The sequence below is a fragment of the Aspergillus viridinutans genome (genome assembly GCF_018404265.1).
Source record: "Aspergillus viridinutans IFM 47045 DNA, scaffold_4, whole genome shotgun sequence".
Taxonomy (NCBI): Eukaryota; Fungi; Ascomycota; class Eurotiomycetes; order Eurotiales; family Aspergillaceae; genus Aspergillus; species Aspergillus viridinutans.
Window position 1 is genome coordinate 1,714,814 of NW_025091220.1, and position 22,456 is coordinate 1,737,269.

At 50.5% G+C, this 22,456-nt stretch overlaps 10 protein-coding genes across 10 annotated transcripts; 6 read left to right on the forward strand and 4 right to left on the reverse strand.

Annotated features, from left to right (window-relative positions):
- Positions 1-221: 221 nt before the first annotated feature.
- On the reverse strand, positions 222-930 carry hel10 (putative high expression lethality protein Hel10; the record flags this gene model as incomplete). The annotated part of the gene is made up of 2 exons (XM_043269787.1): positions 222-537; positions 614-930. 2 exons carry the CDS (start codon positions 928-930, stop codon positions 222-224), a joined length of 633 nt encoding a protein of 210 aa, XP_043125722.1.
- A 2,100-nt stretch (positions 931-3,030) lies between these two features.
- On the forward strand, positions 3,031-3,559 carry Aspvir_006593 (putative phosphoglycerate mutase family protein; the record flags this gene model as incomplete). Its single annotated transcript, XM_043269788.1, has 2 exons — positions 3,031-3,256; positions 3,333-3,559. 2 exons carry the CDS (start codon positions 3,031-3,033, stop codon positions 3,557-3,559), a joined length of 453 nt encoding a protein of 150 aa, XP_043125723.1.
- An 876-nt stretch (positions 3,560-4,435) lies between these two features.
- Aspvir_006594 (putative 60S ribosome biogenesis protein Rrp14) lies at positions 4,436-6,198 on the forward strand (the record flags this gene model as incomplete). Its single annotated transcript, XM_043269789.1, has 3 exons — positions 4,436-4,450; positions 4,522-4,605; positions 4,729-6,198. 3 exons carry the CDS (start codon positions 4,436-4,438, stop codon positions 6,196-6,198), a joined length of 1,569 nt encoding a protein of 522 aa, XP_043125724.1.
- Positions 6,199-6,880: 682 nt separating this feature from the next.
- On the reverse strand, positions 6,881-7,765 carry Aspvir_006595 (NuoI/complex I 23 kDa subunit family protein; the record flags this gene model as incomplete). Its single annotated transcript, XM_043269790.1, has 3 exons — positions 6,881-7,011; positions 7,069-7,334; positions 7,476-7,765. The coding sequence occupies 3 exons, from the start codon at positions 7,763-7,765 to the stop codon at positions 6,881-6,883; spliced, it is 687 nt and encodes a 228-aa protein (XP_043125725.1).
- Positions 7,766-8,179: 414 nt separating this feature from the next.
- On the forward strand, positions 8,180-9,003 carry acpA (acyl carrier protein; the record flags this gene model as incomplete). Its single annotated transcript, XM_043269791.1, has 6 exons — positions 8,180-8,398; positions 8,516-8,533; positions 8,645-8,725; positions 8,783-8,831; positions 8,899-8,937; positions 8,996-9,003. 6 exons carry the CDS (start codon positions 8,180-8,182, stop codon positions 9,001-9,003), a joined length of 414 nt encoding a protein of 137 aa, XP_043125726.1.
- A 1,006-nt stretch (positions 9,004-10,009) lies between these two features.
- Aspvir_006597 (GOLPH3/VPS74 family protein) lies at positions 10,010-11,306 on the forward strand (the record flags this gene model as incomplete). The annotated part of the gene is made up of 4 exons (XM_043269792.1): positions 10,010-10,279; positions 10,381-10,627; positions 10,705-11,198; positions 11,256-11,306. The coding sequence occupies 4 exons, from the start codon at positions 10,010-10,012 to the stop codon at positions 11,304-11,306; spliced, it is 1,062 nt and encodes a 353-aa protein (XP_043125727.1).
- An 881-nt stretch (positions 11,307-12,187) lies between these two features.
- Aspvir_006598 (NADP-dependent oxidoreductase) lies at positions 12,188-13,360 on the reverse strand (the record flags this gene model as incomplete). The annotated part of the gene is made up of 1 exon (XM_043269793.1): positions 12,188-13,360. The coding sequence occupies one exon, from the start codon at positions 13,358-13,360 to the stop codon at positions 12,188-12,190; it is 1,173 nt and encodes a 390-aa protein (XP_043125728.1).
- Positions 13,361-13,867: 507 nt separating this feature from the next.
- Positions 13,868-15,079, reverse strand: Aspvir_006599 (phosphatidate phosphatase App1 family protein; the record flags this gene model as incomplete). The annotated part of the gene is made up of 1 exon (XM_043269794.1): positions 13,868-15,079. One exon carries the CDS (start codon positions 15,077-15,079, stop codon positions 13,868-13,870), a length of 1,212 nt encoding a protein of 403 aa, XP_043125729.1.
- A 2,444-nt stretch (positions 15,080-17,523) lies between these two features.
- On the forward strand, positions 17,524-18,817 carry Aspvir_006600 (uncharacterized protein; the record flags this gene model as incomplete). The annotated part of the gene is made up of 2 exons (XM_043269795.1): positions 17,524-17,822; positions 17,902-18,817. 2 exons carry the CDS (start codon positions 17,524-17,526, stop codon positions 18,815-18,817), a joined length of 1,215 nt encoding a protein of 404 aa, XP_043125730.1.
- A 514-nt stretch (positions 18,818-19,331) lies between these two features.
- On the forward strand, positions 19,332-21,183 carry Aspvir_006601 (CBS domain-containing protein; the record flags this gene model as incomplete). Its single annotated transcript, XM_043269796.1, has 5 exons — positions 19,332-19,706; positions 19,770-20,239; positions 20,295-20,412; positions 20,470-20,648; positions 20,709-21,183. 5 exons carry the CDS (start codon positions 19,332-19,334, stop codon positions 21,181-21,183), a joined length of 1,617 nt encoding a protein of 538 aa, XP_043125731.1.
- Between the last annotated feature and the right edge of the window lie 1,273 nt (positions 21,184-22,456).

Below are 22,456 nucleotides of genomic sequence, written 5' to 3' on the forward strand. Positions count from 1 at the left end.
TGTGCAGATCGAAACAAATTAAATCTAGTCATTGGCCGTCAAGCAAAGTGCCTCATGTGCAACATCGGTATCAAGAAAAAACAAGCGAAGCAGCAGCAACTCATCCTCGTGCAGGTCAAAGTCATCAAATAGGAAAAAAGGGAAACTCGCAACAATTGACAACAATTGACTCTAAGCTTGCGGTACTCAGTACCGTCTCAGCCGAGGTCGATCCAAGAAATCTATTTCTTGAAGAAACCGCCCAAGTTATCCATCAGACTGCCGCCGCTTGACGAACCAGGACCGCCATGTTGACTGCCGTACTGGGAGCCACCGTGGCTGCCGTGGCTGCCGTATCCGGGGGAACCCTCCTTCTTGGGCTTGTGCTTCTTGACCGCGTCTTCCAGGACGGATCCCATGATGGCGCCTCCGATGGTACCCAGAATACCGTGGTCAGCTTTGTGGCCTGCGAAGCCGCCCGCGAGACCGCCCGCGAGAGCACCGCCGAGTCCTCGTTCGCCCTCTTGGGCTCCACCGGGAGCGTTCTGGTCATTGTGGCTAGAGAGAGAAAGGTCAGCTGGTGTTGCCGGAAGTTTATGTACGTGCAAAGAGAGTGGTGGGGCAGGTGACATACCCAGACTGCCCGTATGACCCCTGGCCCTGGTGTTGTTGACCGTACTGGTCATGTTGACCGTATTGGCTCTGCTGGTGCTGGCCGTACTGATCCTGGTTGTGATGGCGCTGCTGGTTGTAGTAGTCACCAGAGCCTCCGTATTGACCTTGTTGCTGACCATGTTGCTGACCATGCTGTTGGCCATATTCCTGGCCGTATTGCTGGTTAGGGTAAGACTGCTGTCCGTAGCCGCCTTGGGAGTATCCTCCCTGCTGGTATTGGCCTTGGCCCTGGCCGTAGCCTTGCTGCTGGGAGTATTGATCGTATGGACCGGACATGATTGTGTTGATCAGCTTTTTGGAGTAATAAAAGGTGGATAAGATGGAACTTTCAAGAGGAGACGATGTGTGATTGACTGAAGAATGATGAAGAAGAATGATGAAGCAGAGGTAAAGTTCAAGGGCGCCCCTCCTGTCTTTTATATCTGCTACCTAGCAACTAACACCTTGGTACATGTAGGGCTGAGTCGATTGCTGACGGGATGGAACCCCACTTTCATTAGTCGCGCCCAGGGCAATGAGACCACCGCTAGATCCATATGGGTCAATACAGTATTCTGTCGGATGCTATCACTGTCCCGTCATCGATGGAGCGCTTCCGATGACTCTCATTGGTATGCGCATACTTCATATTGTGGCTTATTCATTTCATGGCCATACATTTCGACTTCATGATCCATATTTCCAAATAAATACCTCCGCCACACCGCGTTATGGTCGGCGAAAGTAGCGGGGGTGGCTGTGGCCTTCCAGAAGCCCAGGGCTGAGTTCGACGACAATACGGAAAGTTGCACGTTCTATTACGCAGAACATGCCCCGCCAGATCTCCTGGGTTTTACTCATTTAGGTAAATTTTGATCAGATCCTGAATTTCGATCGTAGATGGCTCCAAATATTATTAGCGACTGCATTCTTGGCTCTAAATATCGACCAAGAGACTTGAAATTTCGAAATAAACAAAACTCTCAATTTCTAGTTGCCTAAATCTCGGCAAGCTGAACCGCTGTTTGTTACCTATCGGATTACCATAAGAATACAGTAGATAGAGCCACATGTGGCTGGGTCGAGTGGCTGTGCAATGGCAACAGCGTAATGCATCTTCCTAAAATTATCCATTCAGTTAGACAAACAACCATTATCATGTGCCTGTCATTTCTGAATTCATAATATTGTTCTTGCAAAGCTATATTTAGGGACTGCAATCTTTTCAACGTATTCATCGTAACATATCCGAGACTGCCGACTTCTGTAAGATATCTTGGATACCTTACCTTACTGTGGCAGCACCTCCAATCATACAACTGCCTTACCTCACGTTAATTCCACTCAACAGGCAGCCATATTATTCGCACCTCCATTGACCACCTACCTATGGCATAGAGCTAAGTCCTTCGGCGCCGCGGATATAGAGAATAAAAGCGCGAATCAAAACGAGAGAAGTTTTGGATTGAACATAGAGACTGGCTCGTCGGACAATGGGCTAAGCTCTTACCTTCGTCACGTTTCATTCTCTGGGAAGGCTACAAGGGGAATTCCAAAGCGCAGCTGCAGGACCTAAGCAACCATCTACTCGGTACTTAATGTCTACATGCTTAGATACTGCTGTTGCCCGTATCCAAGTTCAAGCTGACTCGAGGAAAGACATTCTACTTGGGACCAAGTCTGTTGTATACGTCCTTGGTCCCTCTTGATAAGGCACGACTAACCCCGTAGCTTGTGCCTGACCACCATTCAACAGTAAAAGTCTCACTGTCTACTTAACCAAGAGACTCTTCTTCCACTGATCTACAATCAGCTCGCTCCGCAGTTCATGCAGCGTGTGATATCGGGATGAAAATGTCGCAAAAGTCATGCTCAACGCCTATCAGATGCAGATGATCACTCTCGGAAAAAGTAAACATGTGTCAGCAAGCAACCTGTCTTTGCGGGAAAAGACGCTGGACTACTTCATGATCATTACTTCTTACCCGAGGACAATCACATAATGGCCGAGTCACACAAAGATCGAGTCACACAAACTTCTTTGGCTGAAAAAGGCACCTGGTCTACCTCTCACAGAAGGTGCTCGGTCCAATCGAAAAAAAGGCCCCTTTGTGATGAGCCGAAGAACATTAGCATGAGACATTGCAGTGGACAGTTCATGCGTCTGCAGCTTGATTTTGATCTACTTGAGCGACTTTGCAATGTTACGCAACCCACCACTTGATCTTGCTTTCACTAGTGAAGTGACACGCATCTTGCATACGGTCAAGCATGCTCTCAGGGGGGATTATGATGGAGCACCCATAAGAAGTTGGTTACACTTTTATGTCCATCTAATCAGCGCATCTTCATAGATAATGAACCTTTTCCCGGAGAGGATATTGGGCAGAATGTATCATGTTTGTTTGTTTCCTCGTCTTGCTACTCGCATCCCTCCTGGTCACCTCAACAGCGGCAGACCAACCAACAGTCTATATCATTCGTCATGGCGAGAAATCCGGCGACCCCGAGGACTCTGGCTTGAATGCCGAGGGCTTCAGGCGAGCCCAGTGCCTCCGAGACGTGTTCGGTGTCAACTCAACATATGACATCGGCTATATCGTCGCCCCGAGGCCAAACAGATGTATGCCATAGTCTCTACTGGCGTTACCTTACGGCTTAGCCAGATAATGTTGATCTAACCACTTACTCTGCCTTAGATGGTCAACACAGACGCTCATTCGAGACCGTCCTCCCGCTCGCTATCGACTTAGGTCTTGCAGTTGATCTCTCGTGCAAGCGGAATCAAGTCAAATGCGTAGCAAAACTCGTGAGGCACTTTCAGGGACCGGGAAATATCCTGATTTCCTGGCGACACGGGAAAATGAAAGAAATCGTGGAGGAACTGGGCTCTGATCATGTCCCGGAATATCCAGAGGATCGGTGAGTCGTGCCGGACTACTCCGTGCCTGAATCCTTGCTAAGCCCGACCAGCTTCGATTTGATCTGGACTGTTCCTTTTCCTTATGACAATATCACGGATGTCAGGAGCGAAGGATGCCCTGGTCTTGATACTCGGTCATTACTTAAGGTGCAAGGTTGACAAGCGTGGGATCCGCTTGGTTAGAGCAGCAAGACGGTGGCAGGTTTCGTCTCGGTAGACCTTTTATTGGCGTTTTTGTTCAAGGCTCAATAAATATAGGTATAGCGAAGGAGTAATTGGCATTTCTATATTCATATGTTATCCTCTTGGTAACATGTGGTTAGATGGGCAAGAGGCTTATGCCCAGGGCATAGATGACACCAACTATCGCAAGCACCCTTCTGAGAAACTGTTCTTTGCCTCATACCTTTATATGTTCACTTTCCTGTCACTCATTCAGTTTAACTAAGACAAATCATTCCATTCAACCGTAGAGCGATAAAGGAGCAGCTATAGACTAACCACACTAACACTAGATAGCATCTCCCATCACTCAGAACAATAGCTTCTGGTCTTTTCATATACATAGTGTCCACCACTTTAAAAGTCCCATGTCAACACTGTCCTTAAGTTATGGATAATCCTCATTCTTCTCAATGTGGATAGTGAATCTACTGTGCGGGCGGTGAACCAATCATTCCAATCAGTCCAGCCGAGCGGAGAAAACTGAATGCCAAGATTTCAACACCCACCTAAATTTTTCGAGGTATCGCAGCTTTCGCTAACGAGTTTGACCGACCGATTCTGGACAACCAGCAAGACAAACCAACGTCCGGATATTGCAACGAGATCGCTCGTTTCTATAATTGGATAGTCTGCGGTCTGGTTATCGAAGTCAGGATGGATGATATCGAGGTATGTGGTTCCTGACGCTTCGTAAGCCCCGCGCTCACGACGCTTGGGAAACTGACAACCTTTTTTATCAGGAACGGTTGCGAAGCCATGCTCAGGCCTTCAACGGCCTTCTGTCTTTGATTCCTGCGAAGTACTATTATGGTGAAGATGGCAGCGTACGTGATCATCATGATTAATCCCATACTCTCCACCCAGAGAAAAAAAAATCTTGCTTCTTTCTCTCTCCGTTTTGGCTTGAATACTCCCAGTCCGTTGGTTGACCATAATTCCTTCTATAGGACCAATGGAAGCGAAAGAAGCAGACCAAGGAGCAAGCCCGCGAAGCCAAACGCGCGAAACTGGACCCCGATTCTGCCAAAACGGTCAAGGACGTAATGGACGACAATGCACGGAAGCGTAAGCGAAACGAGGAGGAACAGAATGGGTCCGAGTCATCCGAGGAAGAAGAGCTGGGCTCTGAACTTCCCAAGGAAGGCCTAAAGAGAGGCGATGTCAAATCGAAAAAGCAGAAGCAGGCCGCTACAGAGCAATCGGATGATACGGCGGCCAAATTGGAGGAAGCCGAAGCGCGCAAGAAGTTAAGAGAGGAGAAGAAAGCACAGAAGAAAGCCGCTCAGAAAGAAAAGAAGAAGGCCAAGGAAGCTGTCAAGAAAGAGAAACAAAGTGAAAAGTCCGAGTCGAAGCCTGCGAGCGATAAGGCAGAAGAGAAGCAGCCTTCCAAGGTAGAAGACAGCGATGATGAGATTGAGCAAGAAGGTGCTGTCCCTGAGGAAGGCCTCTCACTCGAATTCAACCCCGAGCCTGCAGAACAGTCATCCTCTCCATCCTCAGCACCCAACTCTCCCGGGTTTGATGCCTCAAATGACCACTCCGGCAGCTCTTCCATATCTTCCATCGCCCCTCCTTCTGCTTCCACTGACGCCAACGACGCCTCCCAAAAATCATCATCTGACCCCAAGCCTCTCAAGCCGACCCCAGAAGAGTTAAAACAGCGCTTACAGAAGCGCTTGGACGAGCTGCGTGCCCGCCGGCAGGCCGACGGCTTCGACGGCAAGCCCGCCCGAAACCGCCAGGAGCTGATCGAGGCTCGCCGGCAAAAAGCCGAGCAGCGCAAGGCACACAAGAGACTGCTGCGACAGAAGGCCAAGGAAGAAGAGCAGCGCGCCAAAGACGAGGCCATGGCCAAGCGCTTCTCCCCCGGTGGCTCCGGCTCGCTTCTTGCGTCGCCGCGGTCCCCCGCAGACTCAATCGGCTCGAACGTCAACTACTCATTCGGCCGGGTGGTATTTGCCGACGGCCAGCAGGCCGACCCCAGTCTGATGAACGTACGGGAACAGCCAAAGCGTCATGGGCCGCAGGACCCCGCTACGGCGCTCAAGGCGGCAGAGGCAAAGAAGGCCCGCCTGGCCGGGATGGACGAGGAGAAGCGTGCGGATATCGAACAGAAGGACATGTGGCTGAATGCCAAGAAGCGGGCGCACGGGGAACGCGTCCGTGATGACACCTCGCTCCTCAAGAAGGCGCTGAAGCGCAGGGAGTCCGCGAAGAAGAAGTCCGAGCGGGAATGGAAGGAGCGTCTTGAGGCCGTCAAGAAGGGCAAGGACGCGCGTCAGCAGAAGCGCGAGGAGAACCTCCGCAAACGACGCGAGGAGAAGGGCAACAAGGGCAAGAAACCTGCCGCAGGCAAGAAGAAGGCCAGACCTGGGTTTGAGGGAAGCTTCAAAGCCAAGGTGGGTGGAAAGAAATGAAGGAAAGGAGATGGCCCCGCAGTTGTGTGTATCTATGACAGTCAACCCTGTCAAAAAAGGGAAGGAAACTGAGTGTAGGATCTGGAGAACTGGTGTTTGGGGTCTTTTGGGAAATGCTCTCTTTTCATGTTGTGCATGTATGCATAGGCAGCGATTTGTTCGTGCAAATATCAGGGCTTTTTTGTCTTTTCATTTATTGTCCTACACTGGTGGAGCATATATATTTAATGCCTTCAGATGACTACTGCTGTTGAGGACGACTAGAAGACCCCATGCAGCACAGGCTGGACAGATACCATGTTGATACAAATGAAAAGTAAATTGTTTGATTGACTCGTTAGCAGAACAGTAGAAAAATAACAAAGAAAAATCAGGATTTCCTGACATCGCGACAAAGAAAAAAAAAAGCAGAAACGCCAGATTTTGGCGACTCGAAAACTCCTTTAAGCCTGAGGTGTATATGCGGGATAACGCAGGCGGAGGATTCGTTATGTACAAGGCGGAGAGGCAAAGCTAGACTTCCATAACGGAGTCAGTACCTTTGCCATCTTGATGGATAGGAAAAGCTCTTTTTTTCCGTCACTCTAATTTTGTGATTTGTGATCTCTCGGCAAGGATCGCTAGAGTACAACAGCCAAGCGTGGGAAGGTCCTCATGAATAAAAGGAGAAATCGACAGCGCCCTACCGATAGGGAGCATCGGCCCTAGCAGCTGCGGCAATCTCTGGCTCCCACTTGTCACCGTTGGCCAGAAGCTTCTCCTTGTTGTACAGTAACTCTTCTCGGGTCTCAGTGGCGTATTCCGCATTGGAAGCTGCGCGTATCATGTCAGCTGTGGGGTCACACTAATCAACCTGTCGGATCAACTTACTCTCGACAATCGCATCAACGGGGCAACTCTCCTGGCAGTAACCACAGTAGATGCACTTGGTCATATCAATGTCATATCTGGTTGTCCGACGGCTTCCGTCCTCACGTTCCTCGGCCTCGATGGTGATGGCCTGAGCGGGGCAAATGGCCTCACAGAGCTTGCAAGCGATGCAGCGCTCCTCACCAGTGGGATAGCGGCGCAGAGCATGTTCGCCACGGAAACGGGGGGAGATGGGACCCTTCTCGAAGGGGTAGAAGATAGTGTAACTATAATTTAGAGATTGGTCTTAGCCTCATGATTCCCCGAAATGCTCAAAAACGAACCATGATGTACAGCCAGAATTGTGCAAAAACGGTTCTGAGACTGTACAAAATTTGAAGATGCGAAAATGGGCCAGGAAAACCTACGGTGGTCTGAAAAACTGCTCCAGCACCACGTACATGCCCCGGAACAATTCAGCCATAAGGAAGTACTTGCTGGCCTTGTCTAGCGAAGACTCGGGATCCTGATCCCATTTCCTCGGCGCAGGTAAACGGAATCCAGGCTGAGGAGGACCGACTGGTGTAGCAGCTCTTGACACCGACGAGGAGAAGTTTGCGGTTGAACCCAAGGGCGAAAGACGGAGAGACGAGGCGAACAGGTAGGGCGTAGGCCGACGGTAGGCGACCAGCCTCGCAACAGATGTCGAGGAGGCCATTGCGACTGTTGTAGAGAAGCGGAATAGAGAGGAGAGAAGACGACGAGCAGACGAGGAGAGCGATGGCCCGGTTGAGGGGTGGAGAGGGTTCAATGCCAGCAAGATATGAGGTTCCGACGGTCTTTTGCTGGTTTGGAGCAAGTTAGCAACGGCAGTGCTTAGGTCATTCCTTTCTGCCGCCCGCTGATTGGCCGCCGGCAGGATTTTGCTTCCTGAGCCGCAAGCGCAAAGCAAAAGATGGAAACCTCCATCTCTTGTGTCAATCAAGTTCCCTGGGTATCTATCAATTCTCCCTGACGCACCCGTCTCCTCCATTTCTTGTTCTATATTCTCTTGTTTGCATAATCTATCCCTTAGTCGGGTCTTACTTCGTCAGGCAATTTGCCTCTTCCAACCACCCTTAACACAGTCACCATGTTCCGTTCCGCTGTCGTCCGCTCGTTGAGAGCCTCCGTTCCCCGTGCTGTCAGGACTCCTGCTGCCTTCCAGATCCGTAGCTCTCCTGTTGCTCGTCCTGTTCAATTCGCCCCTCGCTTTGCTTACCAGGGTGTCCGCCTCTACTCCGCCCCCGCCGGTCTGAACAAGGAGGAGGTCGAGGGCCGGATAGTCAACCTCTTGAAGAACTTTGACAAGGTTCGTTCATTCAACTTCTTTCTCTCGCTCTCAGTGGTCCATCGAACTGGACAGCAAAATACATTACCAAAATTGGTGTTCGAGTACAGAATCACTGACGCGATTGATGGTCTATAGGTTTCCGATGCCAGCAAGGTTCGTGGTCACTGTTTATACCGGCTGATGCTATGAGCCGGCTACCCCTTCGATCTTTAAACTTTGAAGGGAGCAAAGATTGGTCATATGGACGAAGTCTAACGTGAACAGATCAACGGTTCTTCCCACTTCTCGAACGACCTCGGTCTGGATAGTCTGGATACTGTTGAGGTTGTGATGGCTATTGAGGAGGTATGGTTTAGCGAGCGATTTTCCGGAAGATCATTATATTAACGAGTCTGTCAACAGGAGTTCAGCATTGAGATCCCCGACAAGGAGGCCGACGCTATCCACAGTGGTAAGTACACTCGGACAGTGCCTAGCAGATCGCTTATCAAAGTTCATCAACTTATTTCTTTGAACAGTTGACAAGGCTGTTGAGTACATCCTTGCCCAGCCTGATGGTAAGTTTATCTCGTGCGAGAACAAGGTATCCCGGAGATTGACACTAACGTGTTTTAGCCCACTAAACACTTAATACTGCGATTCGGGAATAGGTTGGAGGGTCTGATAGAAAAAGAAAAGGGATGTGAGCGTGCATCTGCCACAAAATCCTAGAGTTGGAGGTCCCCTGGCCATCATGGATGCTGCTTTGTATGCTGATACATGCCGGTGCTTTTTCGCCCTACTATATCGTGTATATCACATTTGAATGCTATTTTTGACCAGTCTACTACTGTCCGTAGATAAGAGACATGTTTGAGAAGATGACCGTTTCCTTCATACATCGTCAAGGCTAGAGTACTCCGTTGAATTCATCATTTCTATCTGTCCGTCCCACTAATCGAATGACGTGTACCTGTTAGGAAGAGGGTGCATGGTGTCTGTAGGTATGGAGTAGTATGTATGGTACTGCATTTCGTGGGGTCAACTCGTTGCTTAAGACTCGGTTAAATTCTGAGTCCAAGGATTAACTGGGTTTGCACAGCTAATTATTATAAGTCAATTGAAATCTTGCCAGTTATATTATTGTTGATGTTCAAGATCAGATGTATCATGGTGCGGCTCTGATCCGTAACCAGCGAAGCGCTAACAAACCAGCAGGAGTTAGTAAGAAAGGTTAAAGAATGTTATTTGAGACGACCATGATCTTTGGAATTATCATTAGGCAGAGGAACTTCAATTCTCTGCTTTCTTGAGTATCTACACAGGAGATTGATTTCTGTCACTGTGGTATACCTCCTAGCCATCCTCTGGCTCTTCCCTGTGATTTTCTCCTCTTGTCTTCCGTGGTCTCTTTTATCTGTCACTCGTCCTTGTGCTCTGCGCTCCACCACCCCTGACAATTAATTTCCACCCAGGGAATCAGTGAGATAATCGCCAAACTCCTCTTCTTGGTCTGTCTTTAGTTTCTGTTCTGCTCCAAATCCAACCTAGAAGCATCACGATATACACCCCACGGTCGAGTCCCCATCGTCACCACCTGCTCAACCAGTTCCCCGCTTTCAGTCCACCGTCCTACATTCCGACATCCTCATGGCCTCAGCCGGGGGCTTGACTCGCCGGAGAGGTGGCGGTCGAGTCGCTGGCGGAGATGACAACGATGATAGCAGAGTGTCCTCCCCGGTATCTAGAAACGGTTCCGCACTTGACCACCGCGGACCGGAGGCCTCATTCACAAGCTCTGAGAATGGCCACAAGATCGCTTTCGATCCCCGGGATCTGAGCGAGACCGAAGAGCGAGGCAAGCAGCCCAAACTGACCCTGATGGAGGAAGTGCTGCTGCTGGGGTTGAAGGATAAACAGGTCAGTGCTGGATTGAAAACATTGCCACGAGCGCCATGAGCCGCTTGTGCGCATTGACGAGGCAATGCTGACATGGAGCTTGCGATTCTCCGCTCTGTTAGGGATACCTTTCATTCTGGAACGAAAACATTTCCTATGCTCTTCGGGGTTGCATTGTCATTGAGTTGGCTCTCCGCGGTCGCATCAGCATGCAAAAGGACTCCTCCCGGCGACGGTTCCCTCTCGCAGATCGCGTAATCGAAGTCATCGATGATACATTGACGGGTGAGGTCTTGCTGGACGAGGCATTGAAGATGATGAAGTCGAGTGAGAAGATGAGCGTGAATTCATGGATTGACCTGATGAGCGGTGCGTGCAAAGACTCCGGCACTGAACTTCTGACAGGTATACGGAAGAGAAGACGGGCAGCTAATACGACTGTCTAGGTGAAACATGGAACTTGATGAAGATTGGGTATCAACTCAAACAGGTTCGTGAGCGGCTTGCCAAGGGTCTCGTCGACAAAGGCATTCTCCGTACCGAAAAACGCAACTTCCTCCTCTTTGACATGGCCACACACCCAGTCGCCGACGGCGGCGCCAAAGATGATCTTCATCGCCGTGTCCGCAACGTTTGTAGCAGTCGCACCGTGATTCTGCCGGCCAACCAATGGCTCCCTGAAGATGCTGAGTTCCGGTATCTTCGAACTGTTGTCATGGTATGCGCGGCCTATGCGGCCAACGTGTTGGAGAATGCACTTGTTACAATGAGCCACGAGGCGAGAGAGCGGGCTTTTGCGCAGGTTGATGAGTTGCTGGCAGAATATTCCCAGTGGCCGTTTGCTCGGAGACCTGGTGGTGGACAGGCGATTGGTGCCAACCTGGCACAGGCCATCAACGACGAGGTCAATAAAGCTAAGGATCGAGAACTTCAGTTGGAGGTATGTTTCGTCGCTCTATTTACGGTGTTACAGAAGCTGATGTGCAAACATCTACAGATTGTCGCAGCATGTTTGAGCGTTTTCACCAGACTTGATTCCTTACTGTAGCAGGAACTGTCCTGCTATTTTTGTTATACCGGTATGCAGGTCTTCAACCGCTATCAATCTAATTTTCTGTCTTTGCTTCTGTCTTTCCCATTCACATCTTCTATCGGTTTCTCACAGAACATAGCACGCAGAGAGACTTATGGATCGATCTCATGTATTTTTCTTCTTTTTTAAGCACGCGGGTTGAGCCTGGACGGAAACCGTATTTATTTTTGCTTCCTTGAATGATTATCCGTCGGGTTGTTCGAATACCAAAACTTTTCATCTCTCCAGGGCTTCTTGTACCTGTTTCTTCTTTTTCTGTTCGCGTCTCCCTCGGGAGAGAGGCGGGCAGGGGCTGTCTTGCGGCGGCAGGACGGAGCATGACCATACACAACTGAATCCTATGGACAATGCGCGGCCTATCGATAGCACTGGGCCTGTGTTGGCGGTGGGATCGCTGGAGGATCAACGCGCTCCAGCGCTCAGGACTCAACAAATGGAAACAGCTGGGAGTGCGCATGTCCATTATCTCTCGGCTTTTGCATGCTTCGTCGCCTTGTGAACCCTTCTCTCAGGCAAGTCGATGAGGACCTACTTTACCTACTTTACTTCAGAATGTGTGTTTATCTTGAAACTACCATTTTCGATTCCAAGTCTTCCGATCATTGTCGAGTACCGAGTACCCTTCTTGTTCAGCTAGGTGTCATAGATTGACGCAAGTTGCATTATAGTACCTGAAATATGAGTCTCAAATTAAAAGGGCGTGCTCGTACGCTCCAATGCAAATTGTGTCCATACCCTGTATACTGACCCCAGTCAAATGACAGCATACTGATTGCTATGAAACGAAAAACAAAACCAAAACCCCCCGGCCCGAATATGCAATGACTATACATCATCTATGGGTTGACCCGGATCACCATCATGCCTCCTCGCCTCCCTCCGCCCGCGCCAGCAGCGCCCGCAGCTAGTATATCTGCCCCGTTGACCAGATCCGTGATGCTCTCTATCCGTCCGCGGACGCTATGTTCCTCAACTAATGTCGCGATGTGCGCGAGCGCCTTCCCATTTGGTTGTACAGAGATAAATCTGCTCAAGGGGCCTTTCTTCTTCGAGCCGTTACCGGTCTGCGTATCTTCCTCGGTCCGCCCGTTCTGAGCCGGCGTGGAGTCGACGGCGGTCAAGACGGCGCCATCTTCCTTGACAACCGCTGGCGAGTGGGCTTGCTGGAACATCTCTTCGCCCGCGCAGTCGATGACGATATCCACGGGCTCCCACTGCTTCTGCTTGAACGTTGTGGCGAGGTCCCACTCGGCTGGCAACGGGAGGGCGGCGACAATGTACTGGTCCACCTGGAATTGGTCGCGGAGGGTTGCCCCCTGTTCTTCGTTGTCGCAGGTTGCGCAGATCCAGGGGCGATAGTGCGGGAACAAGGTCAGGGCCCGCAGCAGCTGAAGGGCCTGGATGCCGGCCTCGCTGTTGCGGGCGTTTGTGACGAGCACGCGCAGGCCACCACGCACATGGTTCGTGTCGGCGGGATCCAGTTTGCCGTAGGTGAAGAGGGCTTGCCATGCGGTGACGGCGGGTAAGGGGATCGTTGCTGCCTCTGCGGCGCTGATGTTCCTGGGCTTGAATGCGAGCTCGTCTTCCGTTGCGAGGACGTAGTCGGCTGCGGCGCCGTCCCTGCTGTGACTGATCAGACCGAATACGGCGTCCTCGACTTTGAACTTGGGGCCGGATGGGTGCCAGTGATCTTCATCGGGGGTGCTGATGACTGTGCCGCAGAAGTTGTGGAGGGGAATCTTGGGGATGGATGTTCTCGGGTTGAGCACCTTCGCGAGTCGCAGCTCGTCATGCGAGAAGGCGGCCGTTTGGACCTTGATGAGATATTGGCTCGGTGACGGTATGGGTGTGGGAAAGTCGGTATCGAAGATCAGGCCTGGCTCGGGGCAACCCACAGCTGTTACGTCGTGGCTGTGGTTGTCGCTCAGGCCGTAGTAAAGGGCCCTCATCGTACTCGGGACGAATGTTTGTTCATCCATATTAGCTTGCGCTGGTTTTGCTGGCTTCATTGTGAAAAGGTATTCAGTATTTAGGCAAGGGTTCCGTTGAGTTCAAAATAAACCATTCATTTATTGTATCTCTTGACGGTATTAAAAAGATCCTCTAGGTCAATGAGCGTGCGAGGAAGTTGTAGGTGTTGGAGTTTCACAGGGGATATGCAACACAGGCAGCTCTGCGAAATTCTAAATTCACTTCCGGAAACAAACGCCCTGCGAAGGGCGATGGTTTACAGCAGAAAATTTGACTTTTTGATAACCAGAAACAATAATGTGCTGGTCGCGCTGCAAAGCGAGACTGCATCGGGACTGTATAGACTTCGATGATGCGGATGCCTCATGTTGACGTAACTGTGCTTATATCAGCAACTCTACCAGCAATTATGGATAATTTTTTGCCATACCTCTCTACTAGGGTGACAGAAGAGCCTGAGCATTAGCCATGGATTCTGCACACAATATTGTGGATGGGTTCTGGTGCACCAATCGCGCAGTTGTTCCTTCTCTACCGCGAGCAACCTATAGGATCGACTGAGAAAGTCGGTCCACAACATGATACACTTCTTCGGGCTCTTCAAATACTGTCCATACACTTTCCGGAACCCCTTTGAAAGCAGTCCTGAATCGTTCTGGAGAATTCTTCCCTTCCAAGTGTGGGACATCTGTGACCTTGCGGATCAGAATCGCCTTCACCCAGGTCGGGTGCCGTCTGTAGATTTCTGCATAAGCCTCTGGATCTGTCTGCGTAGAGTCACCAATGCAGAGTACTTGTCTCTTCGGAAAAGATTGGTACAACTTCTCCATGTTGTTCACTTTATACTCCATGGTGTATGTAGTAAAGGATCGAATCAACGAGCCGACATCCATCCAGGAAGACTCCCGAAGCATCAGTGTGCCTGGATTGAACCAGGTGTGGATGAACTCGCGGAGAAAAGGATATAGATTGTATGGTGATGCTGATAGATAGAACCATGTTGGTACTAGTTGTCTTTGTGTGTGGAAGTAGAATTGAGGCATTCCTCTGATGGGACGCGCTGTCTCGACAAAAGTAGTCCGTAAGATCCCAGTGGGTTCGGAAGTCATTGTATATTTGATAGTGTCATCTATGTCGGAAATCAGAAGCCAACCTTCCGGACCAGCGAAGAGCGTGTCCATGGACACTTCGCCCTCCCAGCCCCGAAGGTACGACCGTGTCCTGGTGCCGTCTGCAAGATGGAGCGAACCCAAATTCACGGTCTGGCTGCAAATACCGTTGCTGTCCGTGGGACCAATCTGATGGAGCTGTATGGAGTCGTCTGACAGCGGGATCTCGATGACCATTGTATGTGCAGGTGCTGTGTGGTACAAGAATGGCCGCAGTCGACGGGTTATTTGATGACGGGTCTCTCGATCACTGCCTATCTCCCCGTCGAGACCAATGAGATCCGCTATCGTTGCGACAAACTTGCTGATATCTTTCCGGCTGTCCTTTTCAAACACGCAGGCGACAACTTCAACACGCCATGCCGGACGCCCTTGCCCAAGGGCTTTGGGAGTGACACGCTGATAGGCTGTATTATCAAACAGCCACACTGTATGCTGGCGAGCATTTGCTATCTGTAATGAAGCCTGCTTCCAGAGGACAGAGCTGATAAATTTCAGCATCTTGAACTTCCTCTTGGTCTTAGAGCGAGGTTTAGGTTCTCGACTTTTGACGATCAGGGATCTCTCCCGTGCTGTAGCAGAACTCATCGTTGCGGCGCTCTGCTTCGATCAACTTCCGACAGCTACAGCCTCGAGGGAAAAGGTACTCTGACAGAAACGAAACGGGATCCCCAAGAGATGGATTTATATAGAGGATGAATGGCTCACAATTACCACACAGCCTCATAAGAAACACAAAGAGTCATAAGGCTTTCTCTGAACTCGGCTGGCGACTTTGTGTTATATATCATTTGGGGACTTAGTCCTCCTGATCTTTGAACACACCCCATCGTATTGAACACCAAGTCACTGATAATGACTTTCTGGAAGCACATGTGGCAATGATCACAAGAGTTCCCATCGTTTGACTGGTCAGAGGAGCAAGACGAGATGGTTGACTATCCGTCTGTGGTAACCATCGATTTTGATCGACGTCCGTGAAGAGCTCTTGGCGTCAGGGGCACACGATGTCAGCCTGGTGATGCTTGTGACCAACCAGTATCAGCCGTCTCTTCTCCGCGCCTGACCTCGATGATTGACTCAATCATCGGATCACCATCAAATCAGAGCTTCTAGTGAAACGCAACAGAAGGCTAGGGCAGATCGAAACACGTAAACGCGATGCTCGTCATCCATAGCCATTTAAGTGACCGAATACGGACCACAGTATTCCTTCATGACCTCGTTGTGCCTGCTAAGAAAAGAAAAGGGAAGAAAAAGACAAGAGAATAACTGTGAGAGTGACACAGCTTCCAAGTTGACTATGGCACACGGTGGCAATTAAAGAGTCCTCGCTGGCCTGAGAGCACTCATCGAGTTGAGTCACTGTGTCTTTCATCACATTGAAGGACGCCTGATTTGAGACAACAGATCTACTCCCACTATCAGTCAGAAATTCTGAAACCTTGACCAGGTCAAGGTTATTTGATAATGTGCAGCGATGCGGTGGTGGTAAGAAGAGAGATCAACAACAATAATCGGCTGCAAAGGAGACAAGGGGGCATTTCTGTTCAGCATCAACCCTTGAATTTGCCCCTTCCTAGTAAATTATCGCTATTCCTTTCACATTTCCCCTCTCTTATGATGGCCTCAGCTCTACTGGGTTTAGATGTGCCCTTGCTTCTCTCAATTTGACCGACGATCAGATCTCTCACTTTGCTTCGGGTTTCAGGGAATCTAAGACTCAGCTTCACTGATGATGCGAAACAAGACGAAATTCCCACGAGGATATTTGCCCTTGCATATGTTTCTTTTCAACCAGAGACAAAACGCCCTGGTGCCATCTGATGATGACATTGGCATCCCTTATATTGACCAAAGCGCTCGAGTCCTATCTGATGGTCTTCAATATGGGGATCCCTAGCCTTATAAATAACCGCTTGCTCGATGCTGATATTCTAGCTGCACAGTTTCGAGATCCATACTGTGACTTGACTTCCGAACCATCACACCATGCAGCTCACCGTTAGAGAGATGCCTTATACCAGGACTCCTCAGCCGCGTTGTACTTCAAAGAGGTACACATCAAAGTATGATAACACGCGCGAGCTCCCAAGCTATGCCTCAGCCAATCCTTTCATATACCGAACATCCGACCATTCATTCACCCACTCGTGCGAAACTCATCGACTTGTTTCTTGTGCGCGTTGTCATTCTGTCCATGGTCACTGCTGGAGAGAGGCATTGCCGTCCACCATGTCTCATCGGCGACCACCAAATACCGCTTATCTGTCCGTACCGATTGTCTAAGGAACCTCCGTCGACTTACCGGCAATCTGAGTCGGTCTACCTTTTTCATTGACTCGAGTGGCTGGTTGCGGTCTGTTGAGCATGAAATACAGAACAGGATCGAAAGACCGGACATCTCTCAACGCGTGTATGGGCGGATCCTGAGCGAAAGACGAATAAACAACCACAATTATATTGTGCTTTCATGCTGCTGTCAACATTAGCGGTCAAGATGGATTGGCGACCTTGTCGAATGCTCCAGGGCTGATAGCCCATCTGTGCACATAACTTGATTTGGGCTGGGATCAGATCAAGGATTTCCATTACTTCTCTTCTAGTCCATCATTCTCGGTTAATGTCCATATATATCAGATAACCAAAAATTGGAAACATCTGCATAGATTTAGCAGCCGACTATCTTTTATCATCAGAATAAAGGGACGAAATTCCACTGTGATGGTAGATCACGTGAATCACAGGGCTGAATGGTTACTTAACTCATCCCTGTTCGCGTCTGAAGGCCTAGTCATGTTCTTCACCATAATATACCTCTAACAAATTCAGATTGAGTGTCTGAGCTGCTGCTAGTAATGTTATTGAAGGTACAGCTTAAAAAAGGTACTCAAGCAGAGATGGCCGAAACTTGACTTCAATGGCTTACAGGCTGGTAGGGGCCGTTCAGCATCAGCAGCAGGGCAGTCCATTGCAGTGAATTGAAAGAATCCTATTGTCCAGCTATACTATATTTTGCAACTCAGTTTGACATGGTCAAAAGTATTGGTGACTTTACCATGTCTGTCCGAAAGCTGGACCGGGAAAGCGGCCAGGTCTACGAAGAACAGGCTATGGCTCCTGCTATGTCATTCTCTATGGGCCCATCTTGGGTTCATGAGAGCCCATTCAGCATCGTGGAGCGAGACGCAAGACACGAGAAGGGCGCACCCTCTTTGAAAGAGTGTGCAATGGAGCAGCTTCTGGCTGATCAGAGGGATTTGACGCCCGAGTTGTTTCATCATATTCCATGGCGTATGGCAAGCAGACTGTGGGATCACCTTGGCAAACGGTGAGTGAAGACTTGGTGCAGTCCTCCCTGAGATATGCTGTGCCGTAAACAATGCTGAGTCCAATGCAACGGTCTTCAGCCAGAGAAGGACCTTGTACATGTGGAAATTATTTGCAACAGTGTACCCCGCCGAATTTCGGAGTGTTGCAAAATACCGATCCATGAAAGTGAAGTGGCCCCAGATGCCATTGCGAGAATACTGGAGCGTAGTCAAGAGCGATTCTCTCAGCTGGCGCTTGGTCTTGACCCTGGCTCCCTCGTTTGGGCGGGTACCAGAGCTTGTGGAGATTGCTAATATCAAGAATCTCGTTGCGCTGGAGATCGCCACACCACTGCAGGTAATGCCGATGTCAGACAGCTCGGAGCTACGTGTGGCTGGTCTGAACGATCGAATCGCACGAACGTGGAGTGAGCTGGCGGAGACGTCAGCAGCATTTACCCACCTTCGCGTCCTCAGATTGTATAGTCAGCCAGACCTCTCACCGGTGGGGATACGGTACCTCAGTGCTCTTCCAGGCTTGTGTCTTATAATCGCCCATGGGTGCCCCAATCTCAAATCCTGCCTCCAAGGCGAAAGCCTGGACAAAGATCGGTGGGAGGTGACAGCAATCCCACAGTTTGTGGTCAAAAATTCCAACCAAATAGAAGTATCAGAGCCTCTTACACTCTATGAATGCTATCAGAAGAGCTTTCATGCCAGCAGTGATGGACACGTGATAGAAGAGGGCCTACTACGAGGCAGCCCTGTTTTGGACTTTCGAATCGTACCAGAAGGCAGTCAGGGTCTGGGCAAAAGAGGCAGCAGTTCTTCTACGATATACTTCCAGCGCAGAACCGCCTCTGGGTCTAGACCTCCAGACCCACCACTAAAGAAGGTGAAGATGGCAGACCAATCGCCAGAAGAGACGTCACGGCCGAGCTCTGGATCCAGAAAGCCAGTGATGAGAAAGGGAAACCCGAGAGATCTCCGTGATGTCCTAGGTGACTTTCTTTAGTTTCTTTAATTTCACAGGAATGCAAGGTGCCTGAAATGGCAGCAGATGGAATTATTCGACAACCGCTCTGACACTCTACGGCCTGGTCTTTCTCTCTGTGAATCGCGGGTCAGGCTCAGGATTGCCTTAGGCGTACAGGCACGAGTTGCATGATCTGCATCGTTTGATAAGGTAAATTTCAGGTATGGTAATGACGCCGCAATGACACCAATACCTACGGCTGATTGGTCAGTTGCCGATGCCGAGCCAAACACCGCTGATTCCCCCGCACCGCCCCGTGATTGGCACAGCCTCAAGGGCGCTGAGGTGCTTGTCCACAGCGATCTCGCTGGTGAAGCCATTTCAGTTGGCTAAATGAGAAACAGAAGTGCATCCTGAGCGTCTCTTTTAGGTAATAATAAGTGAGACAGCTGTCTTTGATCCTCTCTCCGAGACCGAACTTGTCATTTCCGCTTATATCCTTCCGGGAGGGTCAGCTTCCCCCGCGGATTAGCCCCCTTCCCCGCGCTCAGCCATGGCGGACCATCAGAATCTTGAAGCGGTGGCAGACCATTCCAATGGGTCAGCTGTTGCATCGCCGCGATCTAGTACCGATTCACGCTCTCCATCAACGCGTAGCCAATCCCTTCGACTCAATCACTCGAATCATCAGCATCGCCAGAGCTTCAGCGAGAGTCTCCGCGCTGCACCCGGTTCTCCGCGCACACGCCGACAGCCGTCCTTCACCCAGGCAGCGATTCAGAGTCTGATCGATAACCCTCCAGCTCCTAAGGATGTGAACCCCGCATTTGCTGGCCGAGATTGGAGAGAAATCTCGATTGGGGAGCTTGTCAGGCCGGATGATTTGATGTTTGTCGAGTTGGACACTGGAATTGAGGAAGCAACGAATGTAATTGCGTGGTCTTGCATTTTAAATCTTGTCTATGGTTGGCTAATGTCTGAATACCTACAGACACTGATCGATTCCAGCGCCCCAGTGCTGTTGATTCGAGAGACCCCGGAACACAAAACGGCCGTGGGCACTTTCGATTACTCGGATCTGAATGCATACCTTCTACTTGCGGCGGGACTGACGCAGCCTAATGAAGAACTTCGCGAATCGTATGAAGAACTGGCAAGGAAGGCCAGAGACGGGGACAAAATACCATTGAAAGACGTGAAGGAGCTGAGCCGGAGTGAGCCACTGACCACACTCCCCGCATCGGCCAACTTGACGAGGGCTGTCGAGACGTTTGGCGGCGGGGTTCACCGTGTGGTCGTGGTGGATGAACGCAAGGACGGCGAAGTGGTGGGAATCGTCAGTCAATTCCGACTTGTCAAGTTTCTATGGGAGAATGGTCGCAGCTTTCCCGTCATCGATCAGTTGTACCCTCAGTACCTGCGTGATTTGGGCATCGGGTCTCGCGAGGTGATCTCCATCAAGTGAGTGTTTCTTTGCGTCAGCTTTGCGTCAGTAAGCATCTCTGACAGCGATTAGTGGTGACAAGCAGCTTTGCGAAGCCCTGCAAATCATGAACAGCGAAGGGATCTCGTCCATTGCTGTGGTAGATAACCATTCCAACGTGGTGGGCAACATCTCTACGACGGATGTCAAGGTAATGCAATTGATTTTCCAAGCAAATCCTCAACTGGCTAAAAGAAACGTTGAATAGCTCCTGACGAGATCGTCATCGTTGCCTCTTCTCCACAACACGTGCATTCATTTCATCTCCGTGATCCTATCCGCAAGAGGCCTCCTGGAGGGTAAAGACTCGTTTCCTGTGTTCTATGTGAACCCTGGCTCGACTCTGGCGCACACGGTAGCCAAAATGGTGGCCACCAAATCTCATCGGTGAGTGCTGTATTGCTAAGCTCAAGCTATAGGGCCTGCAGTTAACCGAGGATAATGTAGATTATGGGTCACTGATCCCCTATCACCCTCGTCGTCGGGGCCACCTACACCGTCTCACTCGAGCGTTCAGCTTCCGTTGGCGGCGAGCACCAACCATGCGCAGTCACCGCCGGTGTCACCTCCCGCATCCACAACCAACCTACCAGCTCCCAACTACAGCACTCCTCATCTTCCTAGTCCGCCTCAGCCATACATGAATGCGGCATCACTCACGCATCCCGCTGCGTCGGTGGGAATGCCCCACGCAGTGGCGCCGTCGATACCCGCGTCTACATTGCCGGGCGCCCGACTGTCCGGTCGCCTCGCGGGGGTGGTGAGCTTGACAGATATTCTGAACCTGCACGCGCGGGCTAGCGGATTGAGCCCTGCTGATCCTGCAGAGAGCCGCAGTCGCCGGCGACGGAGCAGCAGCTCGAGCGTTAGTGTGCGCAAAAGCGGGGATATCGGACGCGAGCTGTTTAGCCGGCGGGAATAGTCTGTTGGTTGTACCCCTGGTATTTGATGCGGTACTCATTTCCTTGTTCATTCCCACTGTCCTTATCAGCTAGTCAGGGATATTGTTTAGACAGGCGATAGCAGGCTATGATAGCATTGGTTTCACGAATCAGAGATGATTTAAGGACCAGACTTTGAGAACGTCCAACGGGGTTGACTTGAATTAGCGCCTTCCGATTGGACACTGAACAGCTGCTTTTCAAACTTTAACTCTCTGTTGGCGTACGGGGAACACTACTACCTACCTTAGTTTACCACAATCTTACACACCCAGTGGCGCGCAGCCTCCTCACCCATTGGTCCCACGATCTGCTCAACTGCCCCTCCACCCCGGAACTGACCAGCCCGGCCCTAATATATGGACGTCTGTGCGGTCGCCCAACCAACCATTGTCCCTGCTGCGAGCACGCTCACCTCTGGCAGTCTCGTAGTCTGATGATATCGATAGCCTGAGGCGCAGTCTGGCGGCTCTGGCCAACGGCCCCAATAATATGATATGATAAGCATGGACTTGGCTTAGAGTCGGAGTACCTCCGTGCTGATGCTCTTGCCTAACCGAGCCAGTTGGTAGTGTACCTTGCACTGCACCCGTACCTAGACTAAGGTAGCTGAGGGTGGCAACAGGCAACAGGCAACTGGTGAGTGACCGCCGACGATGGCCGTGGTGGTGTGGATTCGACGGGTCGAATCATTCTGGATTTCATCTTCGTATTGGTCCTGGTCCTTGCTGCTTAGCCAACGAGTGCAAGGCCGATATCTCCCAATCAAGGCATTGGTCAGAGATGAAAGTTAGGCCGTCGGAGTATTGTGCGTTACTGGGCCAACTCAAGCTGAAGAAAGTTTGGGCAACGCCTAATGCTGACTGAACTCTGAACTCTGCAGCTCGTCTGTCTACGGACTCGCGCACTGATTGGATCTGGGCCTGAGTTAAGACTTACGAGAGTTTACTCTAGGTTGCTGTGAAGTGTGGACGCGAGGAGATCAACGCTGATTTGAAATCCTTACCAGTGAAGCTGATGGAGAGCAGGTGCCTGGCCCACTCACTATACCTAACTTTGTCTGTGATACGAGGCTATACTATCGAGGAATTTCCCTTTTGAGTAAGGAGGAGTTATGACCGAGCCCAGGGCTAACCCCTCCAAGTAACCGACGCGGGCGTATTACTGGAAAGGAGAGCAAACGTAACCTAGTCTCATATTTAGTCAACCCTTGGCCATACTTAGTACCTAGGGTAACTTTTGAGTAATTTCTGA